The 24553-nt window shown below is 37.2% G+C and overlaps 1 protein-coding gene across 1 annotated transcript in view; it reads right to left on the bottom strand.

Annotated features, from left to right (window-relative positions):
* The window catches only part of CNTN6 (contactin 6), a 149643-nt gene that overhangs the window by 97191 nt on the left and 27899 nt on the right, over positions 1-24553 (bottom strand). The window contains exon 2 of the mRNA XM_074914602.1: positions 20492-20626. Within this exon, the coding sequence (XP_074770703.1) occupies positions 20492-20546 (55 nt within the window). The 5' untranslated portion in view covers positions 20547-20626. The remainder of the gene's footprint in view (positions 1-20491; positions 20627-24553) is intronic.

The following is a 24553-nucleotide window of genomic DNA, read 5'->3' as shown; positions in this document are numbered from 1 at the left end:
ACATCCAGTTCTCAATCAGAGTGAAGCAGGAGACAGATACAGATAAAGGGAGATTAGAAGAGATGTTATAGGTTTGAGCAGGCAGAAGCAACCTAATACCTGTAGGATTTTCCCAAAGGGCCTTCAACTTTTATGTGTTTTCTCCCTTCAGACATTGATGTACAGAGCTCCAGAGACACAGGGCTCCTTTCAAGTTTCAGTTCTATTGAAAAAGTCAAATTGAGAGTAGTGGTGAAATTCCACATTGTCTCTGTTTCAGACACCAAAACCAGAAAGACACTTAGCTAACTCTGATGTAGGGAGAAAGGTAGACATCGAGGAGGTGTGCAGGGTGAAGTCCTGGCCCTACTGAAGTCAGAGAAACTCTCAGTAATGAATTGAAACTTGGCGTTCCAGCCCAGGTTTTATATACAAAGCTGTCTATAAAACGACAGTCAACAGTGCAAAGCATCCCTTTCATGTGGGACACAGTAGGCTAGTGATACCCTTTCCTCACAGATTTGAAAAATAGTGAGGGTAAGCAGATGAAAGGAGGCATAGCTGTGAACCTGCGATTTCCCAGCAGCAGGGTTGGAGCCATCACCTCGAGGACCTGCCTTGCATCTCCTCTTCCCATGCATGGTGCACAGAGGTTGCTGTGGCTCACCCAGAGAGCCACGGTCTGGACTGGAGATTGGAGACATAACTTGCAAGACTGAAATAGTTAGGGCTCCTCCAGCCCTGGCAAACAGCACAGAAATGTTATATGCCTTCAATGACAACAATTCTGTATCCCCAAAATTTTATTCCTTGAAAAATTATTCAAATATTCCAATATTTTTCCTAATATTTAAACATAACCTATATGGTGGTGTGCATAGGGTGATCTGAGGCTAATGTGTCAAGCTACCCACTTGGGTTATATATGAACTGCACATTTTCCTGAAGTACTTGGGTGTGAAAACAAACAATAAAAGTATAAAATATGACTTTAATTACTAATATAACCAGCTCTCAGGGTTGCCAGAATCTAGAATATAAAGTTAGGGTGTATTATATCTCAGGTAATAAATAAAGAAGTATTATGCAAAACTGACCATATTCTTGAATTAGGAGCCTTTTTCAACTAAATATATATTGACAAAAGATTTTGTGAAAATCTGGTGCTTCAAACATTTTTTAAGAGTTCTATTATGATAACCAGCATTGCTCCAACACTTTGAGCTAACTTTCTGTGAATATAATTGGGTATCAGTGAATATATTACCCATCTGCATTTTTGTCTAACAGATACACACAATCTAATAACAAAATAATTAATGGTAGATCTCTAAATGCCAAAATGTGAAGTTTCTTATAATATCATACTGAGTATAGCAATCAAACTCTTACTTCACATTTATATGATGCTTAACCGCATTCAACAGAAACCTAAAATATTCTCTGAAGTTTCCAGACCAGGAGTTCAAGATACATTGAAAGAAAATTGCTCATAATTGATGCATTCTGGATAGCATTCAATGGAGCTTCACTAATTTCCACTTTTGGCTATAGATGAACACAGATTTATTGTGGAGGTACACGTAAAGGTACGATAGACTGAATAGGTATAGGGGCTATAAATACACCCGTGTGTGAACTGTATTAATAATGTAATATTTTATTTTAAAAATAAAAAAATGTGTAACAATGATAGAATTACTAACAGTGCATGACTGCATTGACTTTGTAGAAAGATATTATGAAAACGTTTGTACTATTGTGCAAGATGTAGGCAAGATAAAGGAAGCCTTTTCATTTGTGCAGGTGATTTGTTTTATGTCATGATCTTGGTCATGTCCTTCAGATACAGAACTATTGTGGAACAGACATCTAATTACGGAGACAAATATCCACAATGAAGTTAGAGGGATGTGTCTTTATGATGTATAGTAATCCTGACGTGCACTCTTCTCAATGAAATTTCATTAGTTTTTGTGTTACTAGGCAAGATGAATAAATAATAATGAACCTTTTTCAATCTACTGCACAAGCATTTTGTTCACTGTAATTTCAGTTATAAGTGAGACCTAGATTCGATGACAGATACTGTTTGCTGCATTGTACTGTTGTGATATTAATTTGGCACTGTTGCCAAACTGACTGAAGACTTAATTCAATAATTTACAATACAGGAAAAGATAACAGCTATATCATTTAATATCCTGACAGTTAAATAAATCCACCATTTTGTTTCTCTGTAACTTTTTTTTGTGCAAAACATGTGTGCTAGGAAGATGGTGATTAAATAAGCTCAGATAATTTTTGCCACTGCTAGTGTTGATCAGCTCTAGGGTTTTGTGTGATGACTCCAGAACTGCATTGCAACTATTGATAGATGCTCTGTAGAGAGGGAGAGAGAGTAAAACACTAACTTGAATAAACATACAACAATATAGCCAGCTACAGTTTTGCTTATATGCAAAATGGAAAGAAAAAAAATTATTTTTGAAAATTTCTTCCAGCCTTTAAGCTCCATTTCAGACCCATCTCAGTCTCTTCATTAAGCATCTTGCTTTGCAGCCCTACGCTCCTATCCAGTGACTCTGGAGACAGAGGGAGACAAAAGGGAATTGCTCCATCTCCTCTTTCCTCTGTATCGTGAGCAAGCCTAGGGGGTGGAATAGCTTTGTCTCTCTTTTCTCCCCTTTTCTATGTTAGGATAAATCATCTGAGTGATTTCAAGGAGTTAGACTGAAATGTCTTGTTCCTCCACCGCCCTGTTCTTGACTAGCCTGAGGTATCTGGGACAACCAAGCCTTTTAATCTTGAAATTCATTTACACAAATCTTTACCATCTTTCACAGCACTTCTCTTCCTGCCCCATGGCAGAAAGACTTGGGGAATCTGTTGGAAAAACGTTGAATAAATACAACTGAATTTACTAGGACACTTCTATTTATTTATTTATTTATTTTCCCCAGTGTGGCTGAAATTTCAGTATAGAAAATATGCAGCAGCCTGATGAATGCTAAGTTTGGCTAAAAATTTATAGCTAGTGGTATATACATTTTCATGCTTTGTCAATTTTTTTCTTTTTCTGTGTAGAGGGTATGAGCCAAAATGCTTTGAAGTCAGTGAAATCTTTTCATAAACTTCAATGAGTAATGAATCAACCCCCATTGAACAAAGTATAAGCAACTGATGCTCCATTTTTTCTTAGTCTTCCCTGTGTGAGGAGCACACTGTACCATGTAACATATATTTGTCCTATTCTTATGTGTGTATATAAATGTATAGTACATATACATCCTTCCAAGCAAATACACACACATGCACACTGTAGGGAAAGAGGGAATAGATCAGTTAAGAACGTCTCTTTGCTCTTCTATTTATATTGACTGCATACTATGTAATAAATTATATTTGCTGTACTAAATACTTTGGTGTTTGAAAACTGTACCAATTCAGTGTGCAATGCTGCTGGATATTGATGACAGCTGCATTATTTTCAGGCATGTACTTAGTAGCAGAGATCCAGCCACAATGGAAGAAAAAAGTAATGATGAAAAAGGCTAGTTTGCAAATAGTTTGAATATACTAAAGCAAACAATGATTCCTCTTTTGTTTCTAGAGGGCACACTTCATAATTTGTTGTAATGTGAAGTGGTACTTTGTTTTTTGCAGTATTATGAGTCCCAGACCTTGTAGAAATCTAGATGCAATCACCATTATAAGGCACTTAAATTGCAGGTGGATGCTTAAGCTCTGTGTACATGTTATTTACATTTTGTCTATTTACTTTGAATAACAGGAACAAAATGGCCACTTCATAGATGCTTGCTTTTCCCACTACGGCTTGAATAACAGACATGAATAAAGCTACTCAGGAACTAGCTTTAAGAACTTGACTTCAGAAATTATTTTGTATGTAGATAGAAGGGTTTATATTCTGGAATAATGCTTAGAAATAATAGATATCATGAAGATAATAGAAAAAACATGTGGAGAAAATTTATTTTTGTGGTCCAAATTACTACCATATCAAAAATCCTTAGGACACAGGAAGATCTGATATAGGAATTTCAGGCTGCCATCTACTTCTTGCTTTCAGATGATTGATAATTTGGGAATAAATTCTTGGAAAATAAATCATCTTAAGCAATTAAGGTAATGTCAAACCAGGCAAGATTAAAAAGGTCTTTATTTTCTTACATATAATTGAAGAGGAATGCTAGAGATATTTATAACATTTTAAACCTAAGTCAGATCCTGATTTAAATTAGATTAATCAGGCAGGATATTATTGAAATATTTATCGTATTGACTGACTGATTACATATGCTTGTCATCACAATATTGACATCCACTTAGTAGATTGAAACTAAATTTGGAACTCAAACTACAACTAAAGAAATGGTCTTTCTTGACCAATAATCAGGCACAGTCTATTGCAAAATTGACTATCGGCCGGTGAAGAAACTCAAGGGTCAAGCAGAAATATCTCTTCACTTGCCCTCCTAGCCCTTTGTATTGCCATACAGATAGAGAACTGCTGCATGGCATGGAGTGTACGGCACACTTCTCTGCTTCCAGGGGATTTTGCTTGATTGTGTCCATTATCCAGACAAGAAGAATCATCCCTGTTCAGCTCTGCTTTGGGCATTGCATGTAGGATAAAAGTAGCGGAATATGGAATATAGTATTCAAGCTCTGTGCCATCTCTGCTCTTGTGGTCTTCTTTAGGTGTCTACTTTTGGCTGACTCTCATGTCATCAGTTGGATGCACCTTCAATCTGAGCCAGTATGGCTGTTCTGATGAGATGTCCTTTCCTGTGCAGCATCACCTACAGATCTGCCTCACCCTTAGAATATTTATGTTTAATTATTATTTTGGCATCCTGGCAAAAACATTCACAACTATCATAAGCAGCAGAAGGGAAATAGTGATTTAAACAGTCTGTATCTCAGAAAAATCTGGTTGGGATTTCACGGAACATAGCTTTACCATTGGAAATTTACTGCATTTCAGAAACCTGCTGAAAACAGTGAGGTGCAATAGCCCCCCATGAAAGGGCATCATAATCCTCTATTGTGGAAGATATTAGGCAACAAAAATATAATTAGCATTGTATATTTTGTTATTGTGTCAAGCACTGAAAGCTCCCAGGCACTTTTAAAATAAATAGAATAAACGGAGATAAATGAAACTGAACCCTGTTAAATATCATCAGCTAAGATCTGCTTTATTACTGGCAATTAAACAGTGAAAGTCAAAACACAAGCTATCATTATCACTCATTGATTAAAAACCAGTTAGAACATTGCATTTCGAACTAACCTACCGCTTTGCTCATTATGTATTTCAGCATGAGCAACAGCACAATATTTCAGAAATAATTAGGAACACAGCATAAGCGATCAGTGCTAATGTTCTTGAATAAAATTGCCAAAGCAAATGATTATAGATCAGCCAAAAGACACTATTTGAAGCCATCATCTTTTGTGACTATTTAATATCTTCATGATGATCTTTTTCTGAGCAAACACAAATGAAGTTAAAGTCTTTTCAGTAATGGCATCCTAAAATTTAGCAGAAGCCACAAACATAACTTTGTAAATGCTCATTTTTGGAAAATAACTGCTAGCGATTGAGTTGCTTGGGTAATTTTTGTCTCTATTCTCTGTTTTAAAGGAGCTAATATCTGCATTTCTGATGTATGGCAAGCTGGGAATGTCTCACTGTCAAATTACTGTTCTTTTCCATTCAAGTAAAAAACGACCTTTATCCGATCTATTCTCAAAAAAATGACAGCATAACTAGCAAAACAAAACCCAACTGAAAGGAGGGGGAAAAAAATGCAGGCTGATAGGGCTGCACTGAAATTCTGCTTTGGAGCAGAGATGGAAAGGGAAGGGGTCATCATGCAGGGCTAACCTGACCACGACAGGGCTTGGAGCCAGGTGTGCATGAAGTGGAAATGTTGCTGGCCATGTCAGCAGGCTGAAAAACCTGGGGAAAATTGGAAAAGTGGAGACACGTACCATTATACCTTTAAGAGAGTCCCTTTCCCTTTCTGATGTCAGTGTTTGACCTTTTTGATGCTATGATCTTATAAACAGCAGCAGTCCAAAATACAGTTTTCTTCAGGTGTCCCTGTTAGTTCTTCCTGAGGTTCTCTCTCCAGAGAAGAGCCTGTAGAGCGTGGGACAATGTGCCACTTGGGGAATTTTGTGTGATTTGTCCTCTTGTGTCTCTTCTGCATATGTTTCCAGAGGGAAACCAGAACAAAAAATGCTTTCCATAAGCAGATACGAAAAATTCCATATTTCTTGTACCTGCTTAATCACCAGTGCCAGTTTAGTTGATACCTCATTACCCTCTTAACTGCTTCCTTTTATATCTACTTTCATTAATTGTTGTAATCTGGCAATTTTAAAAAACAGGAATTAATGATTTATTAATAAAAATATTTCTAATTTCATCCAGATCCTAAAAGTCTTTGCTTTTATTGTCATCAAAATTATTTTACAAAACCATTTTTCCAGCTGGGATTTACACTGATCCCTCTATGCTACTGTATTTAATGCTTAGGACACACTCTGGTTTATACCCTTGACCACCATTTCATTTAAACTCCCTGTATTTTAAGCAGCTGACAAAACCTCACCTAGGCTTTATGCCTGCTCCCCATCTGGAAACCTTACAGAAAGGACAGTCTGAGTGCAGACAGAAGAACTGAGTCCAGGTTTAGGACTTCCTCATGCTTATCTCAGTCCATTGAGTTCTTGGCAATTTTGCACAATTTCAGTGCTTGGTCTGGAAAGAGAAATAGATCAGGCACTCTACATTCTGAATAGCCTGATGGGAGCTTTAGTGTGGGGACGACAATGAAATGCAGGGAAAACATTTCATATGTATTACTTTTTAGTAATTTTTCTCTAATCCAAAAGTCACAAAAATGCTGTAATTCTGCAGAAATCTTGCATACTTGGATTGCATATTTTTCCTAGCTACAGTAGGAACTGATAACAGGCTGCTAAATTACTGCTTAATAAACCACTAAATGAGTGCCATCTAAAATAACGGGGCATTAAATGACGACTATTCAGGGAAAAAGTAGAAGTGCAGAAAGAACTGCAAGAGGACTCTCTCTGCATAGAGGCAAATTGGATTAGTCATCTCATCTATGCCAGTGGTGAAATTCAAAGCAGATGAAGCAGATTTGAAAAAAAGGAAAGTGGTTTGATGCTGTAATGTGCCAAAGGAAAAAGTACACTCAATGTGGGAGCTACTTCTCATCACAGCAAACTTGAGCTGTGGCAGAGTGTTTCAATTATGGGGATAATACAAGAAGCAAAATGTAATAAATGTAAAGACAAAATAAAACAAAATGCAAAGCCAGAATCCAAAAAGCATTAAATAATGTAAAAATTATATTATAAATAAATCAGAAGCAGTAGAGGTGGTGGAGAATTTCAGGTTGTAAAGGCAAAAGGACAGGTGTTAGTTGCCTTCAGGCTCTTGATCCCCTGATTTCAGTGGGGTTTAGGTATTTAAGTACCTGTCCTTCCCATAAGAGTTAGGGCCCTGATCAAAACCTGTGGAAAGGCACCATAAAGGTCTATGAGGGACTGCTTTGTTTCAGTCCATACATCACAGTCTGGTGTCATCCATCTACAGGAAAGGTTGTCCCAGAAGGCTGAGAACATATTTGCTTGACTTGTAGTAGTTTGAAAATTGTATCATCTTGACTGATACTTAATGTGTCTGCTGTGTAGTATCACCCATAGAGTTATGACAAACGGTCTGAAGGCCATATTTCTGGGGAATGACATAATCAATGATAGACACTGCTCTAATTTAGGTAGGTTTAGAGTGCAGAGTTTTAAAGGAAAGAAAGGAGGGTATTACATGTTTCCTCTCCTCAATAATTGCATCCGACTGAATTTACAACATGTCTTGTTTTAATGCATTTATTTTCTGCATACTAGTATTTTCACGTCTCTATTATCTTGAAAACTACACAGACATTTTAGTAAAATGTCAGTGCAATGTAACATATTGTTGTTTTATTATTTTGACTTGCAGTGAACATCCAGCTTCGGGCTGACAAAAGTGCTTTTTTCTCAACTTCTCCCTATAAATTAGTTATGTATATGCACAGTACATATTTTACATGTATCAGACTATGTCTTGAAATCTCCAATCAGGTTAGGTTTCCTTAAAATATATATGAATTTCAGTTGAGTTTTGAATCATGTGGTTTAGATTTTTAGCCAGAACTGTAAAACCAAGTTATTTTAAGTTTAAAGTTTATTATATAAACGAAGTTTATTATATAAAATGGGAATCGGGCTGAATTCTGTTCACAGGATTTCATTCCTTTCCATACAAATGTTACGTGCTTACCTTTCAGGTCAGTCTTGATCTGTAAAACACAGTAACATTCAAAAAAATTTAAGGGTCTGGGTATTTAACTTGTGAAGGTATTAAATTCAAATCTTCAAAAATTTTGATCTGCAGCTATCTGTACCTGGAGGTGTTCAAAAATTCAAGAACATGCATGTTCTTTATATGAAAGCTTATCCAGCTCCTAAAGTTGTACTTCTGTATATCTTCAGAAATTATCAATTTAAGCATTATGTCATAGAAAGTCTTGGAAATAGATGTGGAAACAAAGATGAACCTGAAATCCAGATAAAATTCATGTGGCTTCAGATTTTTTAAGGGGTGCTTTTTTAAGATTTGTTATAAAAGGAAACTTCCAAGAGCAGTAATAAAACCAGGTTTGTTTGCTCTCTGTAGTTTGAAATGTGTTTTAATAATGTGGAGGTATTCCTGGTCCCTAGATCTCACTGTGCACTTTTAGTGCTCTGTGATTATTGTTAGACCCTCTAAAGAGAAGACATTGTTGATACTGGTCAGTAAACCTTGCAAGCCAGCAGCATCCTTGGAAATAAAAACTATTTCAATTTGTAATCAGATTGATATGATATTAAGGAGATGTACCTTTCTTTAAGGCAAATTTGTGGAGTATATATACACCAATATTCTAATTGCAACACCACACACAATTTGGTATACTGTCAATTTATCTTCAGAAGAGGCTGGGGGTTAATTCAGTGAAAAAAATTAATGTAGACTAATTAGAAGATGACAGGTTATAGCTGAGAAGGTCACTTGTCAGGCAAATACGAATTCAATATCTATTGCATAAATGACTACATTTTCTCTGGCCTAGAGGAAACTATTTGTGTTTGGCAAAACCACAAATGTTTACAAGGTCGTAGAGAAAAGTCTTTTATTTCTACTACATTCAGTGTAAAGCTGAACAAATCTAATTAGAAACAGTAGTTGGAGGTATAATGTGATATTCTGATTTCAGTTTCATAATATCAGTGTTTTCAGTAACTTTAGACTAATATGACTGAAATATGAATCTGATTAATGTTTAACAAGATGTTACTAGAGATTAACCCCTGAAGGTTTTTTTCACATTGCCTGTGCTGGTATACATTTTTTTATAAACTAGCAAAAGTGGCAAAAGTAGCAAAAGTAATCATTTATCAAAAACTATTGGCATAAGTGTATGAAGTGAGACAATATTAGAGGATGAAGAAATTGCATTCCATAAATAATTTTTGTGTTGGCAGGAAGGCCATCTAAGCATGTGAGTCAAAGTTTGGACAGATTTCACCCTAAACTACAAAGTCTTTTTTGAGGGTGAGTTCAGGGCACAGCCTATGAGATGGAAAATGTACTGCAGTCTGGGAGGAGTGGCAGCCTGGATATCTGTTGAGGCAATGAAACAATATAAACAAAAATCTGTCCAAGAGCAGACAGCAATTCAGCAAAGGGGATGTGAGTTCCAAAGGACAGTGTTCCCTGATTTTATAACATGCTTCTATTTTCTGTGACAATTCTCCCAAATGATAATGAGCTTTGCATTGGCTTTTAAGGAGATCCAGTGGCAAACGGCATACCCATACACAAGATCAATGCATATAAATAACCTGCAGCGCAAAAAGGCTTCGTAATGATACTGAAGTGCCTGCGCCCCTGCCTGCCTCAGAGAGCCTTCATCTGTAAGATACGTGGCTGATAACAGAGGTGGGAGGGCATAGGAAGTAAAACATCTCCCATGTGAGGTGGATAAAAGAAAGGCGAAGCAGCTCACAGAGCAAACCACCCTTTGCTTTTGAACCCTCCTTGCGCTCTCCAGCTGCCATCCCGCTCCTGCACTGCCCCATTGATGGACAGGCACTGGCAGCAAAAAAGAGGCTCAGGGGGACATTTCCAGCAGGTGAGGTGGGATCTGTGTAGGCTTTTAACACCTCCTATAACTTCAGATTTCTTGGTATTGTCTGCTGAAATCAGAAATGCGAGTGAACTAATGAAGGTACAGAAATCAAATTTTACGTAACTATGGCACTGGTGTGCACATGTAAAGTATATGTGTGTGGAGAACAGCTCCAGTATAACAATTTCAGTACAAATATCTGCTAACTTTTTACACATTTTTACACTCCAGTAAAATGACTACAGAATTAATTGCACAGAAATAAAGCAGAGTTTCTTATTTTCCTGGATCTGTGTTGTTTGCAATATATAGAATATGTCAGATGTCCTATCACTGAAGGAGAATCATCTTTACTCCAGACACACACCAGTAAGCCCCTAACCATTAACATGAGTGTTCACTAATGACTCAGGAATAACCTTTTTGTATCTTCTGTTTGTTTGGGAGCAAAAGTGAATAATGTTCCCACACAAATAATGAAGTGATGTGCGTATTCAGAGAAAACATCCCAAGAAATAGTATGATATATCTGATCTTATAGACAATCATTCTCTGAGGAGAAAACATTTTAAAGCTATGTAGACTTTCCTTGCTGGTATCTTGAATAGTTGGATTATTTCAGTAATCTTTCACTTTTTGCTCAAAATCCTCCTTCTTCTTTTGTGTCTACTTTGGAACCATCAAGTACAATTATTCTATTTCTAAGGACTTCCAGGACTGCAGTGAAAGGTGCATTTGTCATTACAAAAATATCTTTGTCCATGAAAACTTGTCTTTCCTACCAATGGCAGCTCACGCCACGGCAAAACTCATAGGAGTCTTGATTAAAAGACCTGGCTGTCTTACATAAGTAGAAATGAATGACTTACAGGTAATTATAGCAGGCTGAAAAGCAGGGCCATGATGTTTGGAGCTAAACAATGTCACAGATAGTGCCTTAATTAGCAGGAAAAGTGATTTAGCAGAGTAATATTCTAATACCAATTCAATTGCTACAAATTATTAATAACAATAAGCACAGAAAAACCAAGATCCACTAACAATGAGATGCAATATCTGTCAGAGGAAAACATAGTGCCCCTTTAATAATGAGATTGTAATTAGAATAGAACAATAAAACATACATTAATGTTGAACAAAGGACAAAATACCATGGTATTATGCTATGCAGGAGGAAAAAAATCCTATTGCCAAAATTCTAAAAGGGTCTAAAATTCAAGTAAAAAAATAAAATAAAAGTAAAGGCATAGAGATTAGGATTAAAGTCCATAAATTTAGCTCTTGGTGCAAAAGTGGTAAAACTTGAGACAGCTTCCATTTTAGTCTGCCCTACTAGAACAAAGGCTGTCACCTCCAGGTGGATCTTGCACAGATGGAAGGAGGCAGAGAGACCCAGAGAAGTGGGGGCTGCAGGTCTCATGTGTGTCTGAATCCCACCTCCACATTCACAAGTAACCCTCTACTTGCTCCCCTCTCAGTTCCTTCAGAGGAAGCTGTTAATTTGGTTTGGATGCTAATTATGGTAGTCTTCAACTAGAGCAATTACTAACATAAATTCTGAAATGGTAGGTGTGGGGTTTTCCTCCAGTTCCTGAAATTAACACCATAAGAATTAAACATTGCTTTTGATTTATTTTTTTTTTTTTAGATTTTAACCGTAAAGTTTAATGGAAGAATATAGAAAAGGGGAGTTCTGGAGGATGAACAACAGTGCAAGATAAATAAAAAGAGTCTGTTTGCACTATTATTTGATGGTTTAGGACTATAATCTAGTCTCATGGAAAATTTGTACTTGTCCTGTGATTTTGATTGTATTTGGAGCTGATAGAGCCAAAACTAGGAAAACTGTAAGATCTGAATGGAATAAGACCAATGAGAGGACTGTTTTACAGATTGTAAAGATGTAATAGCCTCAGTCAAAGAATGGTTCATCGCTATCCCAGATATTTTCATTCATCCAGCCCCTGCACATGGCCCCACTAGACTAATTCATCCATATTTTTCTCAAATTACAGATCAGCATGTGCCTCAGAGATGGTTTCCCATAGACACACCAGCAAGCAATTTTAGTGGTAATCACAAGAGTTTCTCTTCCAGATAGTCATGAAAAAATGCCTCACATCCCTAAGAGGTTTATTTTTGTAATGTAGGCACGATAACCACAGCCTAAATAATACTGTGCGCTTTGAAATTACTCTGTGAGCTCAAACTCTGTGACAACCACATTTTCTGTCCCAGGCAAGTACCAACCTTAATAGTAATTATAATAATAAATATTTTGGATATAAATCTTTTTCTGCTGCCAAGAGATTGGAGGAGAAAACGCAACAGAATTTTGAAAACCTTGGTTGCAGTGATTGTGGTATCATGCTTTCTCCAGGAATGTCAAGTAGGTATGAATGCAGTGAATTCCAAGAAGTTTTCAATGTTAATTTCTGCTCAACAAGAAACACACACACATAAACAGCGATCAATAGTTGCTAAATGAAAAAGAAGTAGCAAATCGATAACTAGAGACATTTTATTTTCAAGCTTCTGCAAACAATGGAAGGGATGATCAGTCTGTGATTACGTAGAAGTAGCAGATATTGTTTCAGCTCTTAAAAGTTAGTGGGCAAGGTCTTCACTCGTGCCCGTGTGAGCAGATCTGCTGGATGGGAATATTAAACTGCATGGAAATTTGGCTGTTTCTAAGTAAAGCAGATTTAATAGTGTTTTTTGCGTTTCCAAGGTCTGTTTTTTGAAAGCAAGTTAAATCCTTCTCATTCTTACTATCCACTTACATTACTTTTCTGCTAGTGGAAAGTTACAGACTACAGTTGCATATCTCTCCATTTCACGTAGGACATGTCTATCACTCTCACCATAATATAATCTCATGTTTCACATGCCAGTGCTTTAATTGAGGCATTGGTTGTGAAGATAAAAGAGAATGGATTTGACTATTAAACCCCGAGGAAATCCATGTTGGTAACTATTTGATTACTGTAGCAGTACGTTGGATCAAGATGGGGCAGCCTCCACTCTGAAATGGGGGATCTCAATATCCAGCCCTGTGGTTTTAGTTTAACGTTCATAAAGAAAGTACGCAGCTCTAATAGTGACCTCTGCACAACAATGTCTTAAAAGTTAACTTAAAAGGGTAGCTTGTTATAGAAATGAAAGATCAATCATAGCTTGTGGACTTCTTTCTGAAGGTCTCCAGATGTGAACAAAATCAGTGAACGACACCAGGGTCAGGGAAAAGGCCTATCCAATGTGGGAGGCTACAGCAGTTGTACAGTTTCAGCTTGTTTCATGCTCATATGTAGCTGATTTGGAGTTTTGAAAGCAGGCTCTGCACCAAATATTTATATTAAATGGAAGAATTATATTCAATTACATTTTACTTAAAAACAGTGTGCTTCAGTAAACTATTTCAATGATATATTATTATGCCATCTTAAGTTTAATTTTTTTATACTTAAATTTTATACTGCTGGCAATAGAAAATGCTCAAAATATTTTACATGCTTAATCACCTGCTAATTTCAACTTCTTGGCAGTGATAATAAAGTAAAATTGAATTATCTTTGCAGCTGTTGCAAACAAAAAATGAAAAAAAACCTGAATGACTTCTAAAGTACAGGAATGTTACTTTACAAAGTTAATAATCCTTTCATAGAGAGAGAGTAAATGACTCGATATGAAACAGAAAGAAACCATGTAAAATTCAAAGTATAGGAAAAAAAATCCCTTTTTTTTTTTTAATGTAATGCAACTAACTGAAGAGATTAGGAAGTAGTAATTATTTAAACCACTATAAAAATGGGTTAGGCATTTCGGACTATAGAAGAGACTTATATGCTAGAGCCATATAGAAAACATAAAACTCTAGTAATGACTTCCATGAATTCTAGCATGCTCCACTTAACTTCAGGAACTGTAAATAATATCTTTCTGACAGCTAAATCAATGCAACCTAAAATTTGACAGTACACCCTCAAAGAAGGTGCTCTAACCGCTTTCACCATGTGTCTATGCACTCAAGGGAATTCAAAAAAGACATTTTTCTTGGAAATGATGTATAATAAGGAAGACTCTTTTATAATGTGAGTCCAGCCCATGTTATATAATATTAAATTAGTATCATTCGCTGTATCCAGCAGTTGGTTTGGTGTGGAATGGTATATTTGGAAATAAGTCAGCGTTGCACTCTGTTGCCCACTCGGAATAATGACAGCTTGAAGGAGGGTTTCTATCTGCTTAGTGAAAATCTACAGAACCCCTTACATTCACTAAATATAATAGGTGAGGCTTTCAGAAATGCTGAGCTTTGCCCTAATTCTTCCCTTTTCAAAGCGATAAGACAGCCGTTGCAATCTGTGGAGGCATAAAAATACCAATGCTGAGTCCTTCTCACCGTCACACCAGCTAATTGCTACTAATGTAGGTTGTCACTTCTTTATTGACGTTATTATCATTGCTGGATTGTCATTTCTTTCTTCATGTGCTTCATTATCATAGCAGCTGAAACCACAAACTGGTGTGAATATATCCCTCTCTGAATTGAGTGGTGAAGGAAATAGTTATCTTAAACTCCATGGTGCTTTGTAACATGTATCTGTTCAAGAGACCAGCAAGTGGTAGAGCCAGAAATTGCTCACAGGCTTCCTGAGCACCAGTCCTCTTTGTCATAGAAGGCTCATCCTTTAATGTTGCCTCGCACTGAGGACAGAGATTCACACTTCTCACGTACTGGCTTATTTTGTCTGGGTTTTTGCCCTTCAGTTAGGAACAGTTTGTGGTTTCAGATAAGAGACAGGACATGGAAGTAGTGAAATTGCTCATTCTCATTCTTAAATTTAAATACAGAGGGACCAGTTCTATGTAAACCCTTTCAGAAATGAACAGGGGCAAGCAGCAAACCCTCTGCAACTCACCCACTCTACAGTTTAAGGCAGTATTTGAGATAATATTTTCCAAATGCGATGTTTGCAAAACTGGGTGATGGATTAGACACCTTATTTTCCCTTCTATGATGTATTTTTCATCCATCTTGCACATGTTCTCATGTCTTTTCTAATAATAGTATTTTTCCTGCTAATACAAATAGCTTTAAGTCTTGATTTTGTATCTGAGCATATGAGTGGCAGTTCCCAGAGTACTAGTCTTTAGCTGGGTTGCCACTGGCCCATGTCACACCCAGACAGTTGATCCATTGTATGTAAATGGAAAGAAGATGAGGTACCAGAGGAAGATGAGGGTGAATGTCACACCTGAGAGACCTTCTCTCTCATGTCTCACTGCCCACATTAGCCTGTACTGGGGCCTCCAGGTGCTGAAGAAGCAGCTTGTTCCATTAGGAAAGCACCTCCCTGAGACAGTGTCTTCCTTCAGTATCGTAGACTATCCAAGCAGTGTCCCCTAGAGCATCCTGGATGGGTATGAAGGAGAGCGAAGCTGTGGTGCAATTAGCAAAATCTGTATGAAGTCTTTCTAAGAACAGAAATCAGGTAGAACCTGTTAACATCAAATCAAAGTAACTAAATAATTTCATAGCTCATCCTCTCTAAATGCAGTCATAGTCTCTCTTCCTATGTCTTGCCAATAGCCAAAAAAATTTGTTGTCTTTGAAGTTGCAGGGGAAGGTTTACCTGCCTCTCTGTGGCTCACCACCTTTTTCTTGCCCATCCCAACACTACATCTTCAGGGCTTTAGGCGTTCTCTTTTGCTGTCTTTGTTGTACCAGAGTATGTTTGTTGTTTACTGATGTTGGGAAATGAGCTGAACCACATGGCACCCCATAAAATGGAAACAAAGGTTTTTCCTTAAATGTTACTCTTCGGTCTCCTGAGAAGGTCATTGCATTACTAGTCATCCTTTGCTTGGAAGTCATTTAAAGAAATACAGCTTTCATGGTCACTGTTTCCCAAAGTCATGAAAACTTCCATGTTGTCCACGAGAGACCTAATTATTATCATTCTCTGACTCATCAGTGGGTCTCCAAATGCCTCTGGTTGTTCAGAGACACCTTATCATTTCCAGGCTGGACTAGTTCATCTTCACAGTTCACTGTTAGAAATAGCAAAGATGTCACTTGTCTTAAAATATATGGTCTGCTGTTCCATTCCTAAAGGTGCTGTTACGCTAACAATAAATCTGCAAGAGACTGCAGGCAGAGTGCGGGATGTGATGTATTCAATATTCATCATGCTGTGACCCAAAGGATTATCAGGACACTTTACATCATGAAATTTCTCTCTCTAATTTACCAGTTTCAAAATGATGGGCCAAAATACAGCCCGGGAGGTTGCAGTTGCATCTTCAATTGAATTTAAGCCAAAAGACTGTAAAAATACAGTTAGTGCCTCATTTCCAAAATGAAGGTTCAGACTGGCTGGTTTGGCTTATAATATTTCTATTGTCTATAATTTTAAGAGCCTGATAGATTTTACTGGCGTTTTACTTTTTCCTCATCCTTAACCCTGGAAAACCTATTTATGTCCATGATGGGGTCAAGACCATCAGCAGAGCAAAGGACAGTTGCAAAGGCCATCTCTATATGGGAGACTCTATGTATTTATTTGAAGGTCAGAAACCACCAGGAATCAGATGAAAGAGGTGTCATGACAGCCTTTAGAATTGGGAGGGACACAGAAAATTTGGATAGGCAGCCAGGAGGAAGACATAAACTGCAGAAATAATGAGAAGATAACTTTCCTTCTCTTCCTGAACAGTGAAGAGCCTCGGAGAATCGAAAGAAGGAAGCAGGGAAGCTCGGATATTTGCAGTGAAGCTGGTGCTGAAGTGGGACTGTACATAACCTGCTGTGTAGGGAGTTACCAACAGCCTTTTTCCCCCAGTACTGAGGTCAGCCATTGGGAGAATCAAGCTGTGCCTCTTTCTTTTCTTGCCTAAGATCTGCAACCTGTATTTATCCTGTATTCTTAACCTGGGTAATAGACAAATATGCGAGAATGGTTTTGCAACTTATTTATGATCAAATTATTCTTTGCATTACAGCATTGGACAGAATCCATAAATCCTTATTGACAGAGGAGAGAATGGATGGACCAGAGAGACAGATAGATGAGGCACCTGTTCATCTATGGGCAACCTACTGCAGACCCAAGCCTGGTACCCATTTCCTGATAGCACTCTGAGCTGCATCTGATGGATGCTGAAGGCAGCTTCCTCTCTCAGTGTGATACTGCTGGCAACCATCCTTGCACAATAGCTCCAGAAGAAGGAGCACGACCTAGGAGCAGCCATAGGAGGAAAACTTGAGATAGTTTTAGTGTGAAGAAATAATTATTTTATTTCTTGAGCACTTTGGACACTTTACTGTTCATATCAGCTTCTCAAAATTCTGTCTACATCTTTAATCCAGAAAGTGAGTGCTCTTTCTTAACATATTAAAATCAAACAATGTTTAAATTTCAACAAGAGTGTAAGGAGATGGTTGTCATGCATCCTTAAAACAAGTACACAGAATTCAAAGTAATGATCTCTGAGTTTACCTTCATCACCCTTCTTGCCTCTGGTGCTCTTCTTAGATCAGATTATCTCATTTAAATAGCAATGGGTTATGAAAAAAAGTCTAATCTGTTCCCTCATTGTGTCACTGTGCATGCATATATTACTTTATTTTATTTTATCCCCTACGGCACTTGCAAGAAAACCCCAAAGAGCCTTGTTGAGTCACATAAAAAAGCTCTGCTGGAAAATAAGAGTTGGAAGGAATACTACTCTTTCCATGATCTTTCCATATAGAGAGAATATAGAGGGTAGTTTGATTTTTGAGTAATTGAATTACCATTTAAGGGGGGTAATAATATCTAGCTCTGCTGTACAGCACATTTAATCCTCAGATTTAAAATTCATTTATAGGTCGATGTCATTTTCATTCTGCATGTATGGCTGAACTGAGGCAGAAACAAGGAAGAAATGACTGGCCAATGTCTAACAACCTGAATTGCCTTTCAAGCCCCAGCCCACAAGACTGCTCTGCTCAGCATCGTGACTAGTTCCTAATTTTCCTACTCAGTTCTATTACTCCTAAATTGATGTGAACCATCCATATAATAAATCGAAGAAGTCTTGCCCATAACTGCAGCTTTGACTATTACCTTCAAGCATATTTCAGAATGCCATGTAGTGAAAATCAGCATAGCTCTGCTGAAATCAGTGGAGTTAATTTATACCCAGGTATAAATTATCTTATCTCAGTGAAGTCAGTGGGAGCTTTTGCTGTTCCTTTAATTGATGGCAGGATCAGGACAAAGGTGGTGTTGTGATCTACTCTTGGTGCCTGGGAATATGGAACATTTAAATTTTTATCTGTTGTTAAGTCTTCAAAAAACTGAACATGTTAACGTAAAAGTGAGCTCCTAGTATCTTTTAACTCGGTTGGCCCAGGATACTGGTCTCATTAAAAGATGATCTCTAGCAAAAAAGATGAAGAAGACAAAAAGTTTAAAAATGAAAGCTTCGTGGAAGGATGTGATGGAAAAGGTTATATTTGGAAATACAAAACATGAGCGTAAAAATATCTTGTCCATGACCAAGCTGTACTGCTCCTCCAGTGATTCATATACCATGACCACAACTGCTAAAAGCAATCAAGAAATTACAGGGGAACCTTCTACTCTAAAACATTGGTACAAGTCCTTTACTTAAACTAGTAAAGTACCCAAGAGGGTCGATAGATGCTGTGGCAGTGCAGTGGGCAATTAAAGGGAAGACTGGGGTCCTAAAGAGGTTGTCATTGTGTTTAGTTCAGCATATCTGGGCCTAAACGAGTGACTGCTTGCTTGAAATCTCTACAAATATTTTAATATGAAGTCCTTAACCTTTTGGCTTTTTGTTACTGAAACAGGCACTTAGTATTGATTTAACAGAAAGTCTGATCCTGAGATTTACATTTTTACCTGGAATCTATTAGACAAAATATTATCTGGTTTAATTTAAATCATATTTTAAAGTACTACTGAAGTCTGCACTCCGCTTCTGTTTCTTCATTTCAAACAGCTGCTGACTCATGCACTACATAATTAATTTAAGTATCATTTGAGGTTACTTTAGTACAATTTCCTCGTAAGTACATGAGTAACATCCCAGCTATTTAGAGTTCAATACATTAATTGTAGACAAAAGTCAGTTGTCATGGTTTCTATCACAGACAAGTGTGAAGGGTCAGTTCATCCCCAAATTCATTATAACCTCAAAGAGTTCAGTTACCATTTTGTGTCTGTTCTAGATGAGTCTGTAATGAGTCACATGAGTTAATCCCATTTATATGGTTTTATGAAACAGAATTGTCAAGTTATGTGCTTTGAATTAGAAGAAAGATTCAAAAAAAGAATGAACTCAGAATACCAAACCCTCACTGTGAACAATGCCCAGCCAGGCAGAAATGAACATTTTACCTTAAAATATGTTAGCAACCTGCTGATATTTTAATTAAGCACAAGAGATATTCAAGAAGGAGAATGAGGAAAGCAGTCCTGCTTCCTCTAACCACATTTTTTGTCCTCTGAATACAACTTGAGGACTGACAGGATGCCCAGCACTTGGTTCAGTGACAGGGTGGATTGCATGAGGATCTATCATCCTGCCAACTGGAGGCAAAGAAGGAACATTTGCATTTGCTTTGGACATTAAGAACGGTTTTCTTTCATTTTTGGTGTTTGTGTTTTGGTAGTCATTATGATTCTTACCTATTTTGGCCTTCATAAATGAATGCTTTTATTCCTCTTTAAGTTAGATGTGATTTAAAGGCACTTTACCAGTATGGAGGCATTTGAAGGGTATGATATTAAGTGTGGGATCTAAACCATCCATGTGCAGCACTCCCATATACACCTCACTGAACTGTTCTGGTTTTTAATCCAGCTCCATTTGCTGGCTTGGGAGTTAGTTATGCTGTGGCTGAGAAATGTCTTTCATGTGCATGTTGTTAGCCAAGTAACAATTGTACTTTTTTCTCAATGTGACAGTTTAGAATATTTTTAAAAGCTATTACCTGGAGTACAGCTTTGTTATGATCTTGAAACGTGTTTTCCTGGTTCAAAGGCAGCACCTTGTGTTGCTTAAAATTAAAGCATGTCCTAATGAAAAACTCCTTAGTCACTTGTTCATGCGAATAAGTACTGTTAGTTTTGGTAATTGCTTCTTCTTTCTAGAAGAATTATGATACTGATATAGATTTATCAATCATCACAAACACTAACAGTGGAACATTTTACCTGTGCTGCAGCTCATGAATGGCAGCAGACTTATTAGTTTCCATAGCAACACCATCTCCACTTTCCAAGGTCAAAAATTCCTCCCATCCAATCAGTGGAAAGTAAAGTGTATCTTCCTGTGACTACCTTGATATTCTGTAAAAACAGGAAGAAATATTGGGTAATTAAACTACAGATTCGAAATAAGTACCCCAATTTTCCCCGTGTAACATCATGTTCTACTGCACCATTTGAAGACTCAGACAAGCAAAATGCAATAAATAGTCTAGATAGGATCATCCCAACATAAAAATAATTCCAAAATGACACAAAACTGTAAACAAGATCAATGAAAAGCATATGTAACATTTGAGACCATCCCTCCACTCCACGTGGCAAACAGATCACTTGCACAGGAGTCAGTTTCTCCAAGAAAGCATAATCTGCCTGTGGTCCATTCATCAAACAATCCTGGGTTAGAAGAAAGAGTATTTGCAAAAATATGCTCTTCTTGACTCTTAAATGTCCATTACACTTTATGATGCTTCTTGTCCTGTAGTGCTCTGGCTTCTGATCCCCAGAAGAATCCTTTGGTGAATGTACTGTAATGTAAGCAGTTAGTGATGCAAAATGGTAGATCTCTTATGGGAGGAGAGGGCAATACAGTGTCATACATACACTATGTATAAAAATAAAAGCCACAAAGTTTTTTATATTAAGGTTTATTCTTCAGAAAGGAAGCATTCACCCATAAGGATTTACATAACAATTTGCTTTAACTTCCTTTGACATTTCACTCAACATATAATGAATTAATCCAGGAAAAAAGTATCTGTTTGGCCTATACTCCCAAAGGGCAAACTAGTAATTTACTGTTGGGAATCAGTTCATAAAATGGCTGAAACCAGAAATCGCTTAATAAAATGGATTTACAAAATCATAATATCATTCTAAACCTTTTAAGTGCTGAAAATTTTCCACAGAGAAATTACACTTATGATACATATTTACAGATCCATATTCTTTTCTCACTTGTCTCATTTTTCATACCAGTGTGAAAAGATATAGAGTATTGCCCTGAAACTTATTGCTGATATGAGGGAGAGACATGTTTTTTAGAAAATTAAGAAATTTAAGTCTTTTGGAAGACATCCCACTTCTATAAGGGACCTAATTCTGTTCATAGGTTTTTATAAACGTCACTTAAAAACTGTAGGTGGTCTCAGGGGAGACACTTATAAATCTGGTGCACTGCACCATTGCTAGTTGCCACTTCAGGCAGGGAATGATCAAACCATGCCAATCTTCTAAGTTTTTGAAAAAAATGTATGGAAAAAGCAGAGTTTCTTTTAACCTTTTGTGAGGTCCTACTTCACACACATCTGGGGTCTACTGAAGCACTCTGCATCATCTAGAAGTATAAATGGCTTGAGCTGTTTTTTAAAAAAAGAAAAAGGAAATTGAAGTTTGGATAGTTCTGTCAAAGTAGAAGCAGAGAAAAAGGAGCTGGATCGTGCCTTTATACATCAATCCTGCCCCAAGCAACAGTAACTGCACTTAAAATATCCTCAATAAACATTTGCCTATCATGATTCCCAGACCTATGGTGATATGTCTTTCCATAAATTCCTCAGGAAATCTTAACAGTGCTGTTGGTTTAAATGTTATTCCTAACATTGTCTATAAATGCCTTATGGACATGGACATGGACATTTCTCTCTATACTTTTTGCATGTTTGAAGAATATTATGTTTTATGTAGAAGGATTCCTATTTTGTTTTTCCTATGTCATTTTTTTATCATCTCTTCTCATTTTAGTCTCTTCTGTATTATATCAGCATAGCTGACATTTTTCTACAAGCACACTGCCCGGAGCTGGGCACAATCCTCCAGCTGAGGCAGAGCGATGACAAACAGTCATTTAGTATTTACACATTCCCAAATGAGGATGGTGCTTTTTTTTTTTAATAGTTTTATTCAGTTCAGGTTCCACTGTAACCCCTGCTTTAAACCTCCTGCCTATACTGAAGGTATTCACAGATTCTTTCTACTTAAATGTGAAACCTTGTACTTTTCCTTATTGAATTGCATCATATTTATTTCACACTCTTGTTTGTTAATATTTGTCTTGAAACTGGTGTACACATCTCTGATATTTAAGACAAAAAAAACCCCAAACCCATTATCTTTTTATCCTTGCTCTTCCTAAAAATTATGTATCTTTTCAGATCAAAAAGTTAGAATTTTAATTTTTTACCAAGATTTCATGTTAATTCCTCCTGTATTAATTTTGTGACTGACTCCCTGCCTTCCCCCTTTTTTCTTACTGCAGGTTAGCAGGAGGGATCTGTTGCCTGCAGGCAGATACCCCAAACAACCACAACCTGTGTATCCAGCAAAACCACTGGGCAAGGAGGCTCAAATTGCCCATTTACTGACAGAGCAGCTTGCTGGCTGCCAATGTTCCCTGGTAGTATCAGTGGATAACAACCAGTATTTGTCTATGGTTTATCCTTTTTTGGTGAAGTTAATGCAATGATTTTTGCACGTTCCCATGTGTTTCCTTGGCATTTCTATTTGCATTCACCTCCTGTGCTGGACATTTTTCTGTGGTTGTTTTTCTTGACATTTCCCAATGCTGCCTACTCTGGTCCCACCCAACTCCCTTTCATCAAGATCTCTCAAGCATGTCCTGTTTCTGGTCATTACACATTCAGTGTGAGTTATTTTGTGCAGATCACCTGAAATCCCTTCCGAAGGTGCAAGAGTTGCCAAAGGCAATTATGGCTCAAAACAAAAAGGACTTAAACCCTCCAATGTTACTCACATGCTTCCCAGGGGGAATATTCTGAACAACAAAAAATCACCAATAAAAGCCAATTAGCTGACCAAATCCATCTTTTTCCAAGATACTTGCCCTTTCTTGCAAGGACAGATCCTTCTGAAAAACTGCCTGTTTTCTATTCTCCTCTCGTTGGGTTGTACATGAGTCTTTTGAAACCAAGAAGCAATACCTGCTGCTGCCAATATCCAGAATATATACCCAAAGCTCTTTGTATTCATATAAGGTATTGATCAATCCTCAGAACTGTAATTCTCCTGCTTCTAAGATTGCAAATTATGGGGCATTATTGTAAATATATATACACACACACACACACACACATTTCCTTTAAGTAACCCAACTGTTTTACTTATTTCACTCTGACAAACACAAGGACCTAACTGGCAAGAAGGCACTTAATAATTTTTACAACATCTTTCCAACAGCAGCTTCCATGGGATTATTTACTGTCAAACTAAATCAAGAATAAATGAAAAAACTGAAATATTTATAGCATAAGAAAAATCTGGTTCAGACTAGAAATCCCAGACTGGCATTAAATCAAGAAATGTAACAAGATAAATTGTGCCATCATACTCTTTGTTTTCTGAATGTAACGCTATCACTTATTCTAATTGTTATGCCACAGTTTGAACAGTCGGTCTAGATAGATAGATGGCAAATAAAGTACATTAAATATGATCATGGGGGAAACATTGCATTTTCCCCTAAAAATACTGATTGCATGTCCATTTGTCAACACTATGTAATTTATACAAATATTTTTGTTACAGAAGTAGTCAGCATCATTTTTGTTGTTTTCCCATTAGAGAAAACAAGTCCATAGGAAAGGACTCAATCCTCAGATTTTTTTTAGCTGTCACTTTTTCTTCTTATCTGTGGGGGAAGGAAAGATATCTATTCCTGAGACATCCAAATGTGACGTGGGGGACATACAGGGGCATATGTGAGATGAATAGATAGAAACACTGCGGTGGGGAAAAGGTAGCTGAAATGAGTCTGGGGGAAATACACTGGTCGGCTTTGGCTCTGAATGCAGCACAGCGCCGAGCTGCTGCCCAGATGGGCTGGGCAGCATCCGCTTCTCACTGCAGATACTCTGGGTAGTATTACTGGAAAGAAAGTGCACAAAAATATTGCTTTCATCAAACATTTCTTTCTTGATATCTGGAATATTGAAAATTTCAGTCTAAACATGGGATATGAGTAGATGCATTGACTTAGCGGCATTGCACTTG

The sequence above is a fragment of the Athene noctua genome, chromosome 10, assembly GCF_965140245.1.
Source record: "Athene noctua chromosome 10, bAthNoc1.hap1.1, whole genome shotgun sequence".
NCBI classification, from domain to species: Eukaryota; Metazoa; Chordata; class Aves; order Strigiformes; family Strigidae; genus Athene; species Athene noctua.
This window is presented reverse-complemented; position numbering and strand designations above follow the sequence as displayed.